The 16,565-nt window shown below is 35.9% G+C and overlaps 1 protein-coding gene across 4 annotated transcripts in view; it reads left to right on the top strand.

The window, feature by feature from the left end:
- LOC108685336 (nuclear factor of activated T-cells 5) overlaps nucleotides 1–16,559 on the top strand; it is a 44,434-nt gene extending 27,875 nt beyond the window's left edge. For 3 of the 4 annotated variants that reach the window (XM_018190077.1, XM_018190076.1, XM_018190075.1), the window contains 9 exons: nucleotides 6,274–6,581; nucleotides 7,680–7,983; nucleotides 9,523–10,035; nucleotides 10,385–10,846; nucleotides 11,115–11,693; nucleotides 11,847–12,224; nucleotides 12,417–12,784; nucleotides 12,982–13,356; nucleotides 13,590–16,559. In XM_018190077.1, the coding sequence (XP_018045566.1) occupies nucleotides 6,274–6,581; nucleotides 7,680–7,983; nucleotides 9,523–10,035; nucleotides 10,385–10,846; nucleotides 11,115–11,693; nucleotides 11,847–12,224; nucleotides 12,417–12,784; nucleotides 12,982–13,356; nucleotides 13,590–14,192 (3,890 nt within the window). In that variant the 3' untranslated portion in view covers nucleotides 14,193–16,559. Of the gene's footprint in view, nucleotides 1–6,273; nucleotides 6,582–6,986; nucleotides 7,175–7,679; nucleotides 7,984–9,522; nucleotides 10,036–10,384; nucleotides 10,847–11,114; nucleotides 11,694–11,846; nucleotides 12,225–12,416; nucleotides 12,785–12,981; nucleotides 13,357–13,589 lie in introns of those variants that run through there. The other variant, XM_018190078.1, reaches the window with a different exon arrangement.
- Nucleotides 16,560–16,565: the final 6 nt, after the last annotated feature.

Here is a 16,565-nt window from a genome sequence, read left to right as displayed (position 1 = left end):
GAGAGAGAGAGAGAGAGAGAGAGAGAGAGAGAGAGAGAGAGAGAGAGAGAGAGAGAAGGAAGAGTCTGAAATCTGATTTTGAAAATCTCAAGTTCCAAGATTTCGACTGCTCGAAAATGTTATGTAAATGTCCGAAGTGACTCAGGGATATTAGCTCAGTCTGAAAAGTTCATTAACTTTAATTGCATTATCATAAACATGTATGCTTGTTATCAAACAGTTTTGACGATCTAGTTGTCAATCGTCACCTCCAATTGACACGTAGGAATGGAGTCTTCAGCTTATACTCAATGATCGCTAAAATTGTATGTAAACACAAACGCGGTTCATTAACGGTGCGCTGTATATATAGTTGAATAACTTATAATTTGTTGAATAACGGATCTGTGTACACATACAAACACAGTTGACTCAGTTTGGCGGTGGATTGATAAATTCAATTAGAACCACACGAAACTGGTTTTTCGAGACGATTATAGTTAGTGCGTGATCGACAATAACACTTTGGGATGTTTCTTTTGAGTCAAGTATTTACGAGATTATGTTAATTGTCAACATGCAACTTCTCTTAGCGAATTATAGAATTTTGTGACCAGCAGAAATTTATTGCGTTGCCATTTAATGGGAAATACAATTATTGTAGCTATTAAAATTAAATATGGGATATTTAATTATAAGAAAACAGATTAGATTGAATTTTTTCGAGATATACAAAATATATAGTTATATCTTTAAAAAAGATGTGTTTTAAGAAATATGTGTTTTTAAAATGTTTATTTGGACATAATGAGATTTTATTCAGATTTTATTTAAGAAATTATTTTTGTTACTATTTTCATTTATTTTAAGATAACTCAGCAGAACAGAACAGTTTGTCTAAAATTTTTAATGGAGTATTTTATATGTTAACATCGGTGATTTTTGCTGAAGTTGCTTTCATATTTAACAACATGAACCAATACAGACTGCGATAATATTTACATTGATACAGTTAGTTAATATAATCATTTTCTTAGTCGTAATTAGGGCGTAGTTGCTTTCTTCGAGACAAAAATACAATTTAATATTGACATTCGTTTCTCGCTTTTTATAATTTTAAGTAATCATTTTAACGATGTTTTTAAGACTATTTTAATAAATTTTTTGCAAACTTTACTTTTTTATTTCTGTCTATTTTATGTTTAATTATAAAGTCTTCAAAGATAAGTGATATTCAATAAAAACTGATAACTGAGAGACTGATAATTGATTTTTCTAATTTAAATAACATGACGTTTTAATTTGTTGTTATTTGGTTATAATTGTATTGGTAAAATTTTCGTTCTTAAAGTAAAGAGAAGATGTGTGTTTGGGACAAGTTTATAAATTTATGCATGTTTTCTTCTTCTATGGATTTCTAATCCTCAAGGTCGCAATACAACGGTTTATGTATACATGTCACTGACATCGTGATAAAATCAGATAAAATTGACAACACTGTCACTATTGAAAATTACAGAAATTCACGTAGTGAAGATCTAGTCTAGCCCCTTTTTCGTCACAAGCGTGCCCGTCAATCATTGAACTCATTATCTCCTTATCGAGACCCTTTCAAATAGATATATAATGTTCTTATCGCTAAGTCATCCTTGTGCTTCTAATCAGCTATAAGTAATCAATAACATTGATATTCCTCTTTTTTATTTTTTTCTTCTTCGCTACAAACGCTATTGCATTTTTTTTTGCTGACGCACAAAATCATCCAATTTTGTGAATTTTATTTAACTTTCTCTCTGTTTTATTCTCATATTGAGCTCTCTTAATCTAATTTAATCGATATGGAAATGTTGTTCATATCGCCGCAAGACATTAGACGCGCTTCTTAAACTCTGTTACTTTCGAAATTGTCGAAATTGTATGGGCAATAAGAAATGTACTGCGTTTCTATCACTTTGCATTATTTCTTTCAGTACTGGTGCCAAGCAATGCCGAGCTCCTGGAGACTCTTCAGCTCCTTATCTCGACTACTTAAGTAGGCTATCAGAGATGCCATTAAGTGTACCGCTACGCGAGTTTGCATTGTCATAACGAATTGTTCGTTGGAATCCAAGGAGGTCCCAAAGTATTTGCGCGCGAGAGAAAGGGACGGAAAAAAAAGGAATAAATGTCTCGCTGAAGTATCGTTTGGCAGAAGGAGTTATACAAGTAGTTATAGATATCCGTATAATAATCGTTAATTTAACACGGTGAATTTAAGTGGATATTGCAGCGATATTTTTTCATCGAATCTATATAGCTCGGTGATTCTATACTTTCTGAAAGAAAAATTAAATGCCCAGATGGCATGAACTGAAAATTGTAAAATTTACGTAAAAGAAATATTATCAGGCATCAAAATCCGTTTTGACTACCAGCTTTCTTCGTCATCTATTTGTAGATATTCAGACATTTCTAATTTATAATATCTCTCTAGTAATACAACTCTAGTAATACAACATGATTTAAAAATGATTTTATTTGACTATTACAAACTTCCGTTTAATCATCTTCATAAAATTTTATTATCTATTGTATTTATGATTCAATACTTTTTAAACGTCTGCACGAATATCTAACTTTAGAAATATGATATCTATGGCTCAATTCACTACTTATCATAGAGTTTCGAGAGTTCTGTTATAGAACGTTAATCATCCATATTATTTGTAAAATTCTATTATCCGTTATCTGCTGTGTATGGAATAACAGATTATTACAGAACTGCAATATTCGTTTTTTTGCGATACCCTTTACACATTACGTTTTCTCCGCGAGTTTTCGATCATGGATTCATGCAAAATGAATACTGCACTGAGAAAAAAGTTGTTAACTTGACTAAATGCGTTTAGTTCGTAATGATTATTTAGTTCAAATATTTATATATTAGATTAACAAAATCTTGTAATTTAAATTATGTTATTTGTTTGAATTAACAAATATTTGCTTGACAATCCGTGACCGCTACATTTAGTTGAATCAACTAATATTTGTTTGAAACAGCAATATTTTTTTCTCAGTGTGAGAATCGGAGCAATCAGCTCGTTTCGTGTCTTCAGGACATTATCGGACGGTGGCCGTCTGATAATGCCACGACGATCGATCGGGCATCGATTCGTTCATCCGTCTGTTCCACTCGTCCTTCTGTCCGTTCGTCCTCGTAACGATATATCCTTGAGACTCGAGAGGAGAGGCGCCGTAGTTAGCGCGCTCGCGCTCTGTTTGTCGTGTAATAGTAATGATGTTTATCGATCCTGTTATCGAGGGTACATTCTCTTTCTCTCTTTCTCTATTCTTTTCTGCCTCCGTCGGCTCGAGGACGCGGCTAGAGAGACGCAAATATACCGATGGGAGCCCTAATTCGTCTTGGCGGTACCCTTCCATGCGCTCGCGCTCGCGGCGCGATAAAGAGATACATTCACCTCTGCTCGCAGGTGTACAGAGACGTTCTACTGCGTTTATCTGTCGGCTGGTTAGATTGCCAGGGTAATTAAAGCCATCGGAGCGTCGTCACCCGCGAGACCTTCGTGATTATTATCTTTATGACATTGCCGCTTGATTATGCAGCTATCGGTTATTTGCGAGACATCCGAAGGAGGGACAAGGAGTGGCTACGCTCTTCTCGAAGCAGGAAAATGTGAGCGAAGCTCGGAATTTGTAACATTTGTCTTTGGAATAAAATTGACATTCGTTACAGAATTAGGATACTTTTTCAGACTTTTTTTGCGATATTGCTTGCATGCATGACATGTTTATATTCTCGGTAAAATTGGAAGATTCATGTAAACGCTGATTTAAATGAATACTGAAATTGAAACGATTTTGGAATGGATCTTATAAGTTATGGACCTGTTGATCACATAACTGACGGTGTTAAGTGTCTAAAGTTGGTTTTCCGATATTTAAGTAGATAAGAACGTATAGAATTGAATTAAAACCAGTATTTACTTATCTTAAAACTTTAAAGAACCTCTACGCAGTTCCAAATATTAGAACTTCATAGATAATCAATTTTGTTTGCTTCAAATTTTTTATGAAATGAGGAAAAAAAGAACTTTCTGCTCATACAGCACAGACTTTCAAAAGACAGAGGACTATCTCTATTGAGTTAATGGACTAAATTAGTAAGATAAAAAATCGAACCTGAAAATAAAATATTCAGTACTTTTCTTGTACTAATTTGTATCATTAAACATAATTTTATACTACGTGTTATTTCCTAAAAGTGCATATCCGAAGGAACTTAGAGCAACACTTGTTTCTTTTGCGTGTTTTCATTAGTAAAATTCCAGTATATCTTTCGATTATTCCCCAGTATGTTCCTTATTGCCGTCACAATACGTTGCCTGTTTCTGTATAGGAACAACAAGTATAGGCTACAATTGGCAACATTCTGTTTCTTATGTTGTTTCATTGATATATCATGCGCATTATATGCTTTAGAAAACGTAATCTTTGTTGATCTGGTGGATACATTAAATTGCGGAAACGAATTGTTGTACTTAATAACTGAAACAAAACTAAAATATTCTTCCGAATTGAGTCCACTTAATAGAGAAATTGTTTCTATCAGCTGTTAAAAATCGTTTGTTTTCAGCACATAAGTAATAACAGACAGTAATAGACTGCTCCAACAAAAAGTTCCTCAATGTTCCTTTGGCAAACACCCCAATCGATGTCGATTCGATGTCGATTTCATTATCATTTCTGACTGGGACCTTAATACACACTTTAAGCGGCGTGCACAATGAGATTTTAAGGCGTAAAACTTAAAGTCTTAGACCCAATTTCACAACTCACGGCTAATTCTTAACCGAGGTTCAACTTATTTATTGTCTCTTTCCAATTCTAGAATAAGCCATAAGAAATATTTTCTTCACGTTTAATTTTGATTGATTTCTTATATCTTAGGACTTAAGATTTACGCCTTAAAATTTCATGTAAATGTAAATGTCGTTTTAAGAATATTAATTCTAAAACGTTTCTCAAGTAAAGTGTGCTATATAGGTGTTATACACGAATTATAAATTTTGATGCAGTGACGCAAATAAAAACGACGAGTAATACCGGAATAAAGTGGAAGATCACAGGGTTGATCTAGATCTTGAATAATCTAACGGCGTATGGAGGAAAGAGTATATTTGTTGCAACGTGACATAATGATCGGCAACAGCGGCGGCATCGGCATCAGAAAAGGAACGAGGGGAAAGGGAGAAAGCGAGAGAAACGAGATTGGAAACCGACAGCCAGGTCGTTGACATCGTTCCGTGATTTTCCTCGACGTTCACACAGATGCATCTCTTATGCACGTATGTGCACGCGTCGATTACGTGCCCACCCTTTGTAACCGATGGTGGGAGATGAGGTCGGGAAGGGAAGAGGGGGGGGGAAGGGAGAAAAATCGAACCCCGTCGCCACCAGTTGCGTCCGCGATTGCAACTTCACCCCCACGCAATTATCTCGTCCTAGTAGTCTATAGGTGGTCTATAGATAGACCGTCCGACATTGCTCTGCTTCTCTCCCCCCGCATACTCCTGCATTCGTCTCATTTCTCTTTTTTTATCCCTCTTTCGCCCCGGTTCTCGGTATGTTTCATATCCTTTTTTTTTCCCTCCGAGTTTATCTCTCTCTTTCGTTCCTCGACGATGCATACGACGCCGACTTTTCGCGCCTGACGCGTAAATCGAGACTCGGTTTGTCAATGTTGCGTCGAGCGGTTTCTCGTAAATTTGACGAGGGATGGTTTTTGATCTCATCGGTGAGCGGACCGCAATGATTCTACTGATCGGTAGTATACTTTCTACAATTTCAGTGTTTTGGTTGAGCTACTTTCAAAGAGTAATGGGGAATTCGCTAAAATCTTGAAATTCAAGCAAATATGATTTTAGAAATGATCTAAAAATTAATTCTTCTCTAAAACTTGATGATTGATGAGATTTGAAAGATTCGTAGTTTTGATGACTCTGAGGATTTATATAGTTGGACTTTTTTGAGGACTTGAAGATTTTGAGGATTTGTAGGTTTGTGGTTTGATAAATTTTATCCTCTCTCTGAGGATTTATGACAATCAGAATAATAGAATTTATGATAATTTTATATTTTACAAGATCTATCTTTACACCCATCTGTATGTCCCTTTCATTTATGCGTTTGTCTATACACTTTAGGCCTGTTTAAAGTGCTGAAATTGAATCTTCATCTCACTTGAAAACTGTAACAGTGAAAGGCGATACTGGAATAACGAGATCTAATTTACAGGTAGCAATGCAGGCGGTGCGTCGTCAACGGTGACATCGTCCATCTCGAGAAGCACCATAGGTAACCGTGCCCATTCCGCGACCAGGAGGACGGTTCCTAATCAGCAGTCACAGCAGCAACAAATCTCACAACAACAACAGCAGCAACAACAACCAAAACAATCCAGATTTTTATTATCCTCCTTCGGTGGTATAACTACGAGGAGTTCTGATGAGCACGGATCTAGGACCGGTACGACGCAAGACGACAATTCGAACGACTCCGGTCTTGGCTCTGAGGAACGTCAGCAGCACTTTAACAACATCACTGTTAGTATTCTTAATGATAAATAAAATTCTTCAAACTAAATAATTTCAATTAATCTCTTGTTTGTTTAGAATATGTATATAGTAATTATCTAAGTATTTATTATAACAGTTCAGTATATATCTATTGTGAAAATTCTAACATCTGTACTATAAAATTCCATTATCTTATGTAGAAGTTCTTAGAAGATTTCAGGGGCCCGTAAACTTGTTTTCGAATTTTGTATTTATAGGAAATCTTAAGAATATAATGGAAGCTACCTGAAAGAGCAACTTGAGTAACTTATCCGTTTGAAAATATTGATAAAATTTTCAAGATTCCGCAAGTTACTAATCGAATCTAATGCTTTTCGCTTCCGATATATTTCTCGTTTTGTTTTCTTTTTCTCTTTGCTGAAAGATGGAAAAGTGAAGAAGAAGAAGGAGGAAGAGTTGACGGGCCCCTCTTGTGGTCCGTGCGCTTTCCTCACTCTTACTACGATTACGGCACTGAGTCACCCTGTCGTTAGAAGCCAGATGAAGTTATTTAATGTGTTCACGAGGGTACGCGTGATCGTCATCAATATCGTCATCGGAGATCGCCGACCGCTCGAACGGTAGTTGAACCCAGCCGAGTTCTGATTCGTTAAATTAAGCACACAGACGCTCACGCACATACGGGGTGTTCCCGTTATACTGATCGTTCAGCTCTTTCCCATAGTATTGAGCGAAAAATGTGATGCTATATTTTAATATTTCACGTTGAGAACTCTTTATAATAATTCGATTTAACTTAATATGCATAAAAAATAATTTAATTCGAAACAAATGAAATTAATAAGAAAAATAATTTAGTTCGATTTTCAATTCAATTTAATAATCTTGATATTTTTATTGATTACAAATTTACTAAAAAAAAATAAAATAAAATAATGGAGTTATTATTACTAGTATATTAACCACTGCTAAATTTTGTGTGATACAACATTTCAGGTTTTAGCACTATCTTTCATCTGCTGATTGTTTAATTGTTAAATTAATTCGAAATTTTTCTTAGTGAATATTTATCATAAAATATCCAGTATATACATAGAATGATTAATTCTGTGATTATTTTATCAGCTCTGGAACAACGTTGGCGAGGAGGATTCGAAGAGAAGGAAAATGGATATTAAATTAGAGTCCGAGGACGCAAACTTTGCGTTTCCGGAAGTAGCCCCCGGAACCAGCCCCGACAATAAATCACCGACAGTCAGAACTACCGTCAATGGAATCGGTTTGGGAGGAATATCCGGCAATAGATCCGGAAACACTAATTCCATAGGTAGAGTTGTGGGAGTAACTAGACCTCGACCTGCCATGGGTGTTTTGTCCAAAAAGGCACCGATCACTCATCAGGGACCTGTTACTCTTATTTCGCAACTATGTACGTCTTTTAGATAAATGTATAATAAGTGTTAAGCATGAATGTATTATACATTGTGGTAGAAACAAGTTCAACTCCAACTCTAAGACAGATTGTAGATACTGAATCATTTCTAGCGATTGTTTTAATTTTTTCGAGTCGTGAACTCTTGACTCTATAAACCTTTGGTCTTTAGATTACTTGGGTTTGTATCTTCAGATTCTTAAATTTTTTCCAGACAACTTGCATTCTAAAAGACTTCATGAAGTCTTCGTATAATACTTTATGAAATCTTTATAACGTTTATAACGTTTTTTTCAGACATGCGTATTATCTGGATTAAAATTACGGATTCTCAAACATTTTGTCTTTTATCAAGAATAATTCCAATTTTGATTTCTCTTTTTAAATGAGATATTTGTTGAATATAATTTAATATTTTCAAGTATATTGTGTGTGCTGCTGATTGATGCAATTGTACAAAAATACTGCATCTTCTGCAACTTGTTTATCAATATTAATAAACAAAGTTGCAAAAGATGTGGTTTATTCAGTATCAACTGAAGTAATATCAACAAGAGTCTCGTGGACTTTATTGCATCTCATAAACTTAGTCGCTTCTCTTTAAAAGCTTTCGTTTGTCTTGCTAGGTAAACAATTCATTACTTTGATCGCAGAAGTCGCATTGACACCTTCAATGTTTTACAATAAGAGCAAACTCAGTGATGGATTTATTTCCGGCAAAATTGCTTATTTTATCTCTTTCACCACCGATAAGTTATCTTCTTCAGTTCGAGAGCTGACGCTTTCTTTTTTTCTTTCTCTTGCAGCGATAAGAAAAAAACATACGCGAAATTCTCTCGCGATACTTCTCTTTTTGATACCAAATATAGGTCAAACAAGTATATTCCATGCAGTAGTTACAAATCCACGATTGTTGGAGTAATGCGTTTTATCATAGATAATTGCGTAAAAATGATAATAAAAGTGTCTCTTGCGCGTTATTTTAAAAAAGTCAAATTGATTAATGGTGGATTCGTTGTGATTGATATAAGTTATTGCAAACTAATTTATCTAACAAAGTTAAAATTTTTAAATTTCGGATTTTTGTGATTTCTGTGTTCTAAATTAAGAAATAAGAATTATTGGAACTTTAAATACTTTCAAAGTTTTCATAGAAAATTTTTTTAAAATTCGTGCCAATTTTTTTAAAGTTTGAAATTTAACTATTTTAAATTTAAAATAATTTATTTTTTTATAGATAGAATCTTTATCTATCTTCTGGATCTCTTCCAAATCTGAAATAAGTCAAGAATCTGTTAATTTATTATGCGTCTAGTTTATTCTTGGGTTATTTCCAACATTATAATATATCTATTTTCCTTTGGCATTCTTTCAACAGATCAACAGTAAACATTTTGCTATCCAAAGATCCCAGCAATCTAGCACTCTGTATTTACTCACCTGTTTCGTAAATTATTTCCTGACCTGTCTTACTTCCCAGATAAACCCACGCAGTATCCCAATCTAATATTGTTTACGATATTTTTTGATCTTCAGCCAACGTTTCTACTGACGGTAAAACTCAACTGCAGATCGTCTGTCAACCCGAGCAACAGCATCGAGCTCGCTATCAGACGGAAGGTTCGCGAGGCGCGGTGAAAGATCGTAGCGGAAATGGTTTTCCCATCGTTCGACTGATCGGTTACGACAAACCGACGAGTCTACAAGTGTTTATCGGCACTGATCTTGGCCGAGTGGCACCCCACATGTTCTACCAGGCCTGTCGAGTAAGCGGCAAGAACTCGACACCCTGTGTCGAACGGAAGATCGATGGCACTATTGTAATAGAGATTGATATGGATCCGGCAAAAGATGTTACCTGTGACTGCGTTGGCATTCTTAAAGAGCGTAATGTTGACGTCGAGCATAGGTTTCCTCAAGAAGCCGGGCTGTTACAAGGAAGAAGCAAGAAAAAATCTACGCGGTGCCGCATGGTCTTCCGCACGACTATCAAGCACGCCGATGGAACTACAGAGACCCTACAAATCTGTTCCCAGCCGATAGTCTGCAGTGAGTTGACTGATACAATGGATATTTTATTCAGATACTTAGAAAGGCAGATAAGAGAATTGATTAACTTTGCGGTCCGCGTATATATTATATAGTTATATCACTTGACTGTAAACTACGGCTATAATAAAAATCAAGCCGCATATTTTTATATCGTAAACTTGTCGTTTAATTATACTGTTTAATTCTTTGAAAAGCTACTTTCTAACAAAGTAACTTGTAAAAGATTGCTTTCTAAAAATTTTTTGAATCGTTGAATTTAAATTAAAAAGTTGAAAATGAAGATTCAAACTTGATAAAAAACATTCACGATTTATTCAGTTTTCTTATAAAGTTTTGTATGTCGCAGCTCAACCACCTGGTATTCCGGAGATTTGCAAAAAGTCTCTGACGTCCTGTCCGTGCACGGGCGGTTTAGAACTCATCATACTCGGTAAGAATTTCCTGAAAGACACTCGAATAGTCTTTCAGTTGGACAACGACGATTTATCGAGTAGCTTGGAACCACATTGGGAATGCACTGTGCTACCGGACAAGGAGCACTTGCATCCAGTACACTTAGTATGCGTGATACCGCCTTATCGTAGGCAGGATTTAGCGCCTACAGAAACGGTCAGCGTCAAATTGTTCGCGGTGTCGTCCGGAAAGACCAGCGAACCGCATACCTTTCTTTACACGGCTGCCTCTACTCCCCCACAGCCGTCCATAGGTAAAGTCGAGTCTATCTCACCTCCGCTAACAAACGGTGACACTAATCACTTGGCCACATCCTCCTCCGCGGTATCGTTAGCTACGGGTGTCGCATCCAGCAGTAAGTTTGATTATTAGATCCTAGATTTCTATATTTGTAGATCTAAATTAATTTTAAATCTACATTAGAATCCTGCATGTCTGGATATTTTAATTTTAAACTCTTATTTTTAACTCTTACATGTTTAAATATTATATCTTGAATTCTTCCATTTTTCTGTATCCTTAAGTTTCTAAAATTTTTATTCTAACTTTAGGTTTTTTAAATTTCTAGAAGATTTTGACATTTTGAGAGACTAACTGAACATGATGTATTTTATATTTATCAGGTCTGTTAACGCCAACAGCTGCGGGAGCTGCAAATTTCTTATCGAATGCACCAGCTCAGGCGCAACAAAACACCTCTTCGGAGACTTTGAAAAGCGACCCCAGCCCACCACCAACGGGAACAGCCCAAGTGACTCCCGTGATGTTGTGGGCCTCACAATCCTCAAACTCACCTTCCGATGTCATGATGCCACCCCCAGTGCTCGTAGCAAACCCCCTAATGAATCGACGATCCTCATCTAATCTTCAGCTGATCCTGCCAGATAACTTAAAAACAGAAGTGCTGGATGAAAACAGTCAAAATAGTATGCTAAGCGAAAATAGCATGCAAAGCATTCCGACTCCGACAACGGCCACAAACGGACCGACATCGGTCACCTCTCCTCTTCAACAGTTGGTTAACGAGAACTCTAGAGAAGCTGCAACTTCGCAAACTGATATTATCCGGACTGTTGCCGTTGCGACGGCTAATAACAGCCCTGTACAAGAGACTGTAAATGGTCTTCTCGGAGTAGTGGATCTGATACGTACTCAGCATCCTCTGTCAATGGTGACTGCACATCATCCAACTTCGTTTGGAGGTGAGTAACTTTGATTTGACTGAATAAAATTAAATCAAACATTCGGTAAATTCAGTTACTAAAATCTTGATTACTGTTATTTTCAAATTTTAAATTAAATTTTAAATAATTTTAGTTCTCTTAAAATAGACATTTCTTAATTGTCTATTGTAGGCATGCATGAATCAAATCAAGTTCAAGTTCTTAGTCCTCATTGCCTTAAGGACACAAATAGTGTCTTATCAACGGACAATAGCTCCAATGGAGCTGCCCTTCAAGGTGCAGGTGTAGTCGATCTTCGGATGAAACATCATCATCATCCCGAATTCGGCACATTATCGAGTTTTCCTGGTGCTTCCGGGACGCAGCCATTATCAGCAGCAAACAGTCATGTGGTGGAGAAGTACCTGAATCACATGGAATCCTCGGTTGGCACCACCGAGGAATCAGATAATCCAGAAAATGAGTTCGCTATGCAACAGCAGCGAGCTTCTATCATTTCGGGAAGCAGCCAACAGTCGGCGGCTCCCCCGGGAATTTTAGCCAATACAGGTATAATTGCAAATGATAGATGTAATATATAATTAAAAGCTTTATTTATATAGGCATAATCTCTTTTTATTTTATTATGAATTTAAATTTTTTTACTGAAAATTTTGCAAATTATGTATAATTTAAAAAATACAGAAGTTTATCTTGTGTAATACATATAAAAATAGAACATTGTGACGGTATTCTCTTTAGGACAAACATCTGTAAAGTTGGATGCTTTAGTAAACTCTGCGGCTGAACAGATGGTCTCTCCGTTGCATTCGGTAAATTCCAATCCCACTGCAATGTTGAGCCATGTGGCAGCAGAACATGAAACAATGGGTAGCGCCCAACAGACTAGAAATAGTCCACCAATTCCGGTGAAGACAATGCTGCTGGAAGCGCTGATTCCGTCGCAGACGGTACAGCCATTAGCAGAAATTGCGGGTACAACATCGGTAGCACCTGCGACGACAGTAGAACAACCAGGAGATAATCTCCTGACCACTATTAACGCTGCACTATTACCGCCATTACCAGAAACACAAGTCACCGCAGCAACTGCCACACCCAATTCTACGGTATTTCTTATCCAAAAACAAAACAGATATAAGTGGTTGAACAAAAAAGTTAGTAGCAAAAACAAAATTTGAAATTTAAAATTAAAGTTTAGAAAATAAAAATCTACAATTTTAGAACAAAATTTAGAACAAAGTTAGAATGAAAATTTCTTTTAATGCAAATAAATATAACATATTCTTTCTGTTTTTTTTTCCAGGTTTCTGGTAATGCGATACCAGCAGTTGCAGCAGAGCGTATGCAACAGCAGATTCAAGTACTCACGCAACAAGAGGTAGCCGTGATGCAGCAACAGGTACAACAAGTAGAGCAAGTAGTAGCGCAAGCGCAGCAGCAAGTTGAACAAGTTGTTGCGCAAGCGCAGCAACAGGCAGTCCAAGTAGTGCACCAGGCTCAGCAACAGGTAGTTCAGCAAGTAGTGCAGCATGCTCAAGTAGTGCAGCAAGCGGTACAACAAGTACAAGCTGTGCAGCAAGTTCAAGCGGCTCAGGTGGTGCAACAAGCAGTGCAGCAGGCGACTGAAGAAGTTGTACAACAAGCAGTGCAGCAAGCAACGCAAGAAGTGGTGCAGCAGGTTGGTAATTTTATCGTATATTTAATTTATAATAAATAGATATATAGAAATAAATGCAAACTTTTAAATATATGTATATTTTTTTTCTTTCAAAATCAAAAAACGTAACACAAAATTTTTATAATTCTAGATTTAAAAAAAACGTTATTGTTTTTCTTTCTTTTTATTAAAAGTTATTAAAAATTATGATTCCAAGTTAGACAGCAATTAATGTCAAATAAAAAATTGTTTAGGTGCAAGCAGTGCAGCAAGCTGTCCAACAGGCTCAAGCAGCCCAAGCTATGCAGCAGGCTGTTCAGCAAGACATCGGTTCCATGTTGAATCAGCCCGCGGGTTTTGTGGCCGAAGCTAGCTCCGCTTTAGCTAGTGGAGCTGCTCAGGAACCCTCTCAACAGCGTTTGACCAACGCAGCGGAACAAGCTATTAACAGTGTCATCACTAACGCCACAAAGGATATTATCAATAATCGGCCGATCTCGACAACTACCGCTCACGCAATCATCGCCACAAAGAAAATTCTAAACAGCGTGGCGACTCAAAGCGCACAATTGATGAATAATGCGATGGAGGGAATCCTACCAAAATCTCCCTCGGCACAAAACAACATCATCGAACAAGTTGCCAGCAAATCACCACCAGTCGCACTCCCAGTCACTTCAAATCGCCAAACTGTAAACACTCCGATTCCCAACTCTGCCCCGAGTACCTCAACTAGTAGGAAGACGGAGGATGGAATGCTGCCTCAAGAACTCACCTCCATGTCGGAACATGATCTTCTAAGCTACATCAATCCCAACTGTTTCGAGCAGCTTCCGCAAAGCGGATTCCTCTTGTAGTACTATTGCGTTTTGCAACAAAGACAAAGAGGATGATTTTCTTCAACGAATTTATTTCTGAATGAAAGTTTAAAGAACTGCCTTCCGTGTCCTGCATTTGATGCTAAACATAGACGGTTGGTTTTAAATTTCACTTGCCTTATATTGAAGAGTGTTTCAAATATTACATGGAGCTTAGACTAGACCGTAATTAGCTAAATGTGGGATACAAAAATTCAAGAACGTTTGAACAATTAAAACGTTTTATAAGTGAGATAAGAATATAAGGCGGGCATTCAAATTTAAATTATTATTTAAATCGTGCGTTCAAATAAGATAAAATAATGCAAATAATGCATACGGTAATATCCTGAAATATGTACTTTTTTGAAAAAATTGATAGACTTACTGCGAAGTTCGGTAGAAGTGAATATAAGATCGTTTTAAGAGTTGCTTAAAATTCCTTTAAAAATCGAGATAAATGTACACTATTAAAAATGTCATGAAATTTAATGTATTTTCAACTGAAAAGTATTTGTGTACATGAAATTTAGTATACTTTTCATAAAATTTTACGAAATACAGTACAGCAAAAATATAAGTATGCAAATAGCTTATGGGCGAAGAAGTTTATCCAAGTGTGAAACTATAATAATTAAATTTTTTTTATCAAGGAATAAAATTCATATGAAATATGTATAGCAAAAGCACAGTATGGAAATGTTGGATATAAGCATTTATAAATGGAGTTAAAAATTAAAGGACAACAATGCTTCGAGAACATATCGCATTCCCGCCGCTTAAGAACATCAATAACAATATACGTAGATGAACTTTTTCGCTCATATTTGTCGCTTTTACTGAACTTTGCGCAGGTTTATCGATTTTTTTCAAGAAAGTACTTACATATTTCGAAAGATCATGTGATGCGGACTGCACTCCCGTCTCATTTTTTGGCCGCGTAATTTAAATTAGAATTTAAATTTGAGCCCTTCGTATGTCTTTTAAACCTTGTGTTGTCTTGACTTATTATTGTGCAGGATTAATCTCAACTCGGATTGCAAGGTCGTTATTTTATTCCGATATTGACGATTCTGTGCCACATTTGTGATGTGAAATCTTTTATAAAAAGGGAAAAATAGAAGTGCAGTAAATGCAAAACTCTGGGTCTGAGCACATTTGTCTTTAGTTGAACATATTCTCTTCGGAGTTATCTTAATTTTGGGATTTTAAAGATCTCAATTTTCGATATTCTAATCTTAATTCTTTCGATATGGCAGAGTCCAGCTGAACAGCGTTTCTAAACGAATGTTTAGTAGCATATAACAGCATATAACTACTGCAATATGTACCCTAGAGAATTTCGTGCATTTTTGAAGACGTAAGAATGTTTTCATATACTTTTCAAAATTCATTATCCTTCCCAAAAAGTTAATAATTGATTTTGTACTATAATAAGACTACTATGTTTATGAGACATTTCGCTATTTAAAGCAAATTTCTTAATGACCCAAAGTTTTCAGAGATATTTCCTGATCGTTCTGTGATTCACGGTGAGGAAATGCCGTAAGTCCACAGCAGTAGATCATCTTAGATCGAGAACTATTAATATTTAAGTATAAGACGGGCGCACGAGAAAGCGCGACAAATTCAGATGTTCTTCTCTTTCACACATCTTTTCTTTCTTTGTATGTTTTTTTCTATGAATTGTCAATCTTTCTTGGCGATTCGTTATTTATCTTCAATGATATACGCGACTAGGTATGTTGCATATTATCTTGTGCTTTATTTTGGTCTAATTAAATTCTTTTTATTTGCAGGAATTCACCAAGTGAATAATGCAAACGTAGAGAAATATGATGTAAATGTTCAGATAATTAATTAATCCTTAAACGTCGCGTTTTAAAATTATCCAATTCTATGTGAATCCCACATACAATTGGGAGATCCAACAGCGTGGTTTTAGAGTTAATTAATATTACTAGTTTAATATTGACAAAAGAAATTAAGAACTTAATCGAAGGATAGTGAAGAAGAAAAATCCGGCCAAGTTTCCAGTTTTAATTTCTCGAATCTTGGAATCTTGTCTTGCGTTTTGCAAAGTTAAAAAATGCCGGAAATATAAACGCGTAATTATATGAATCATTATTGTTTACGCTGTTGTGATTATTATTGACTTGATTTCATTGCGAAAGAATGGATCATCTCGTCGTGGCCTTCATATGTCTCAAGTATATATTTCATATATTTAGAATATGTATATTGTTTGATAATTGAAGTTATTTTGTTTTCTTCTCTTTTTTGTTATCTAGTATATTGATAATGATAATAGAGTTATGTGAATGCGTTAATGTTCATTATTTTCATAGAGGAATAAAAAACGGGGAATGAAAG

The sequence above is a fragment of the Atta colombica genome, unplaced genomic scaffold (assembly GCF_001594045.1).
Source record: "Atta colombica isolate Treedump-2 unplaced genomic scaffold, Acol1.0 scaffold150, whole genome shotgun sequence".
Taxonomy (NCBI): domain Eukaryota; kingdom Metazoa; phylum Arthropoda; class Insecta; order Hymenoptera; family Formicidae; genus Atta; species Atta colombica.
Note: the sequence above shows the minus strand (reverse complement) of the source record. Positions and strands in the feature narration are given on the sequence as shown.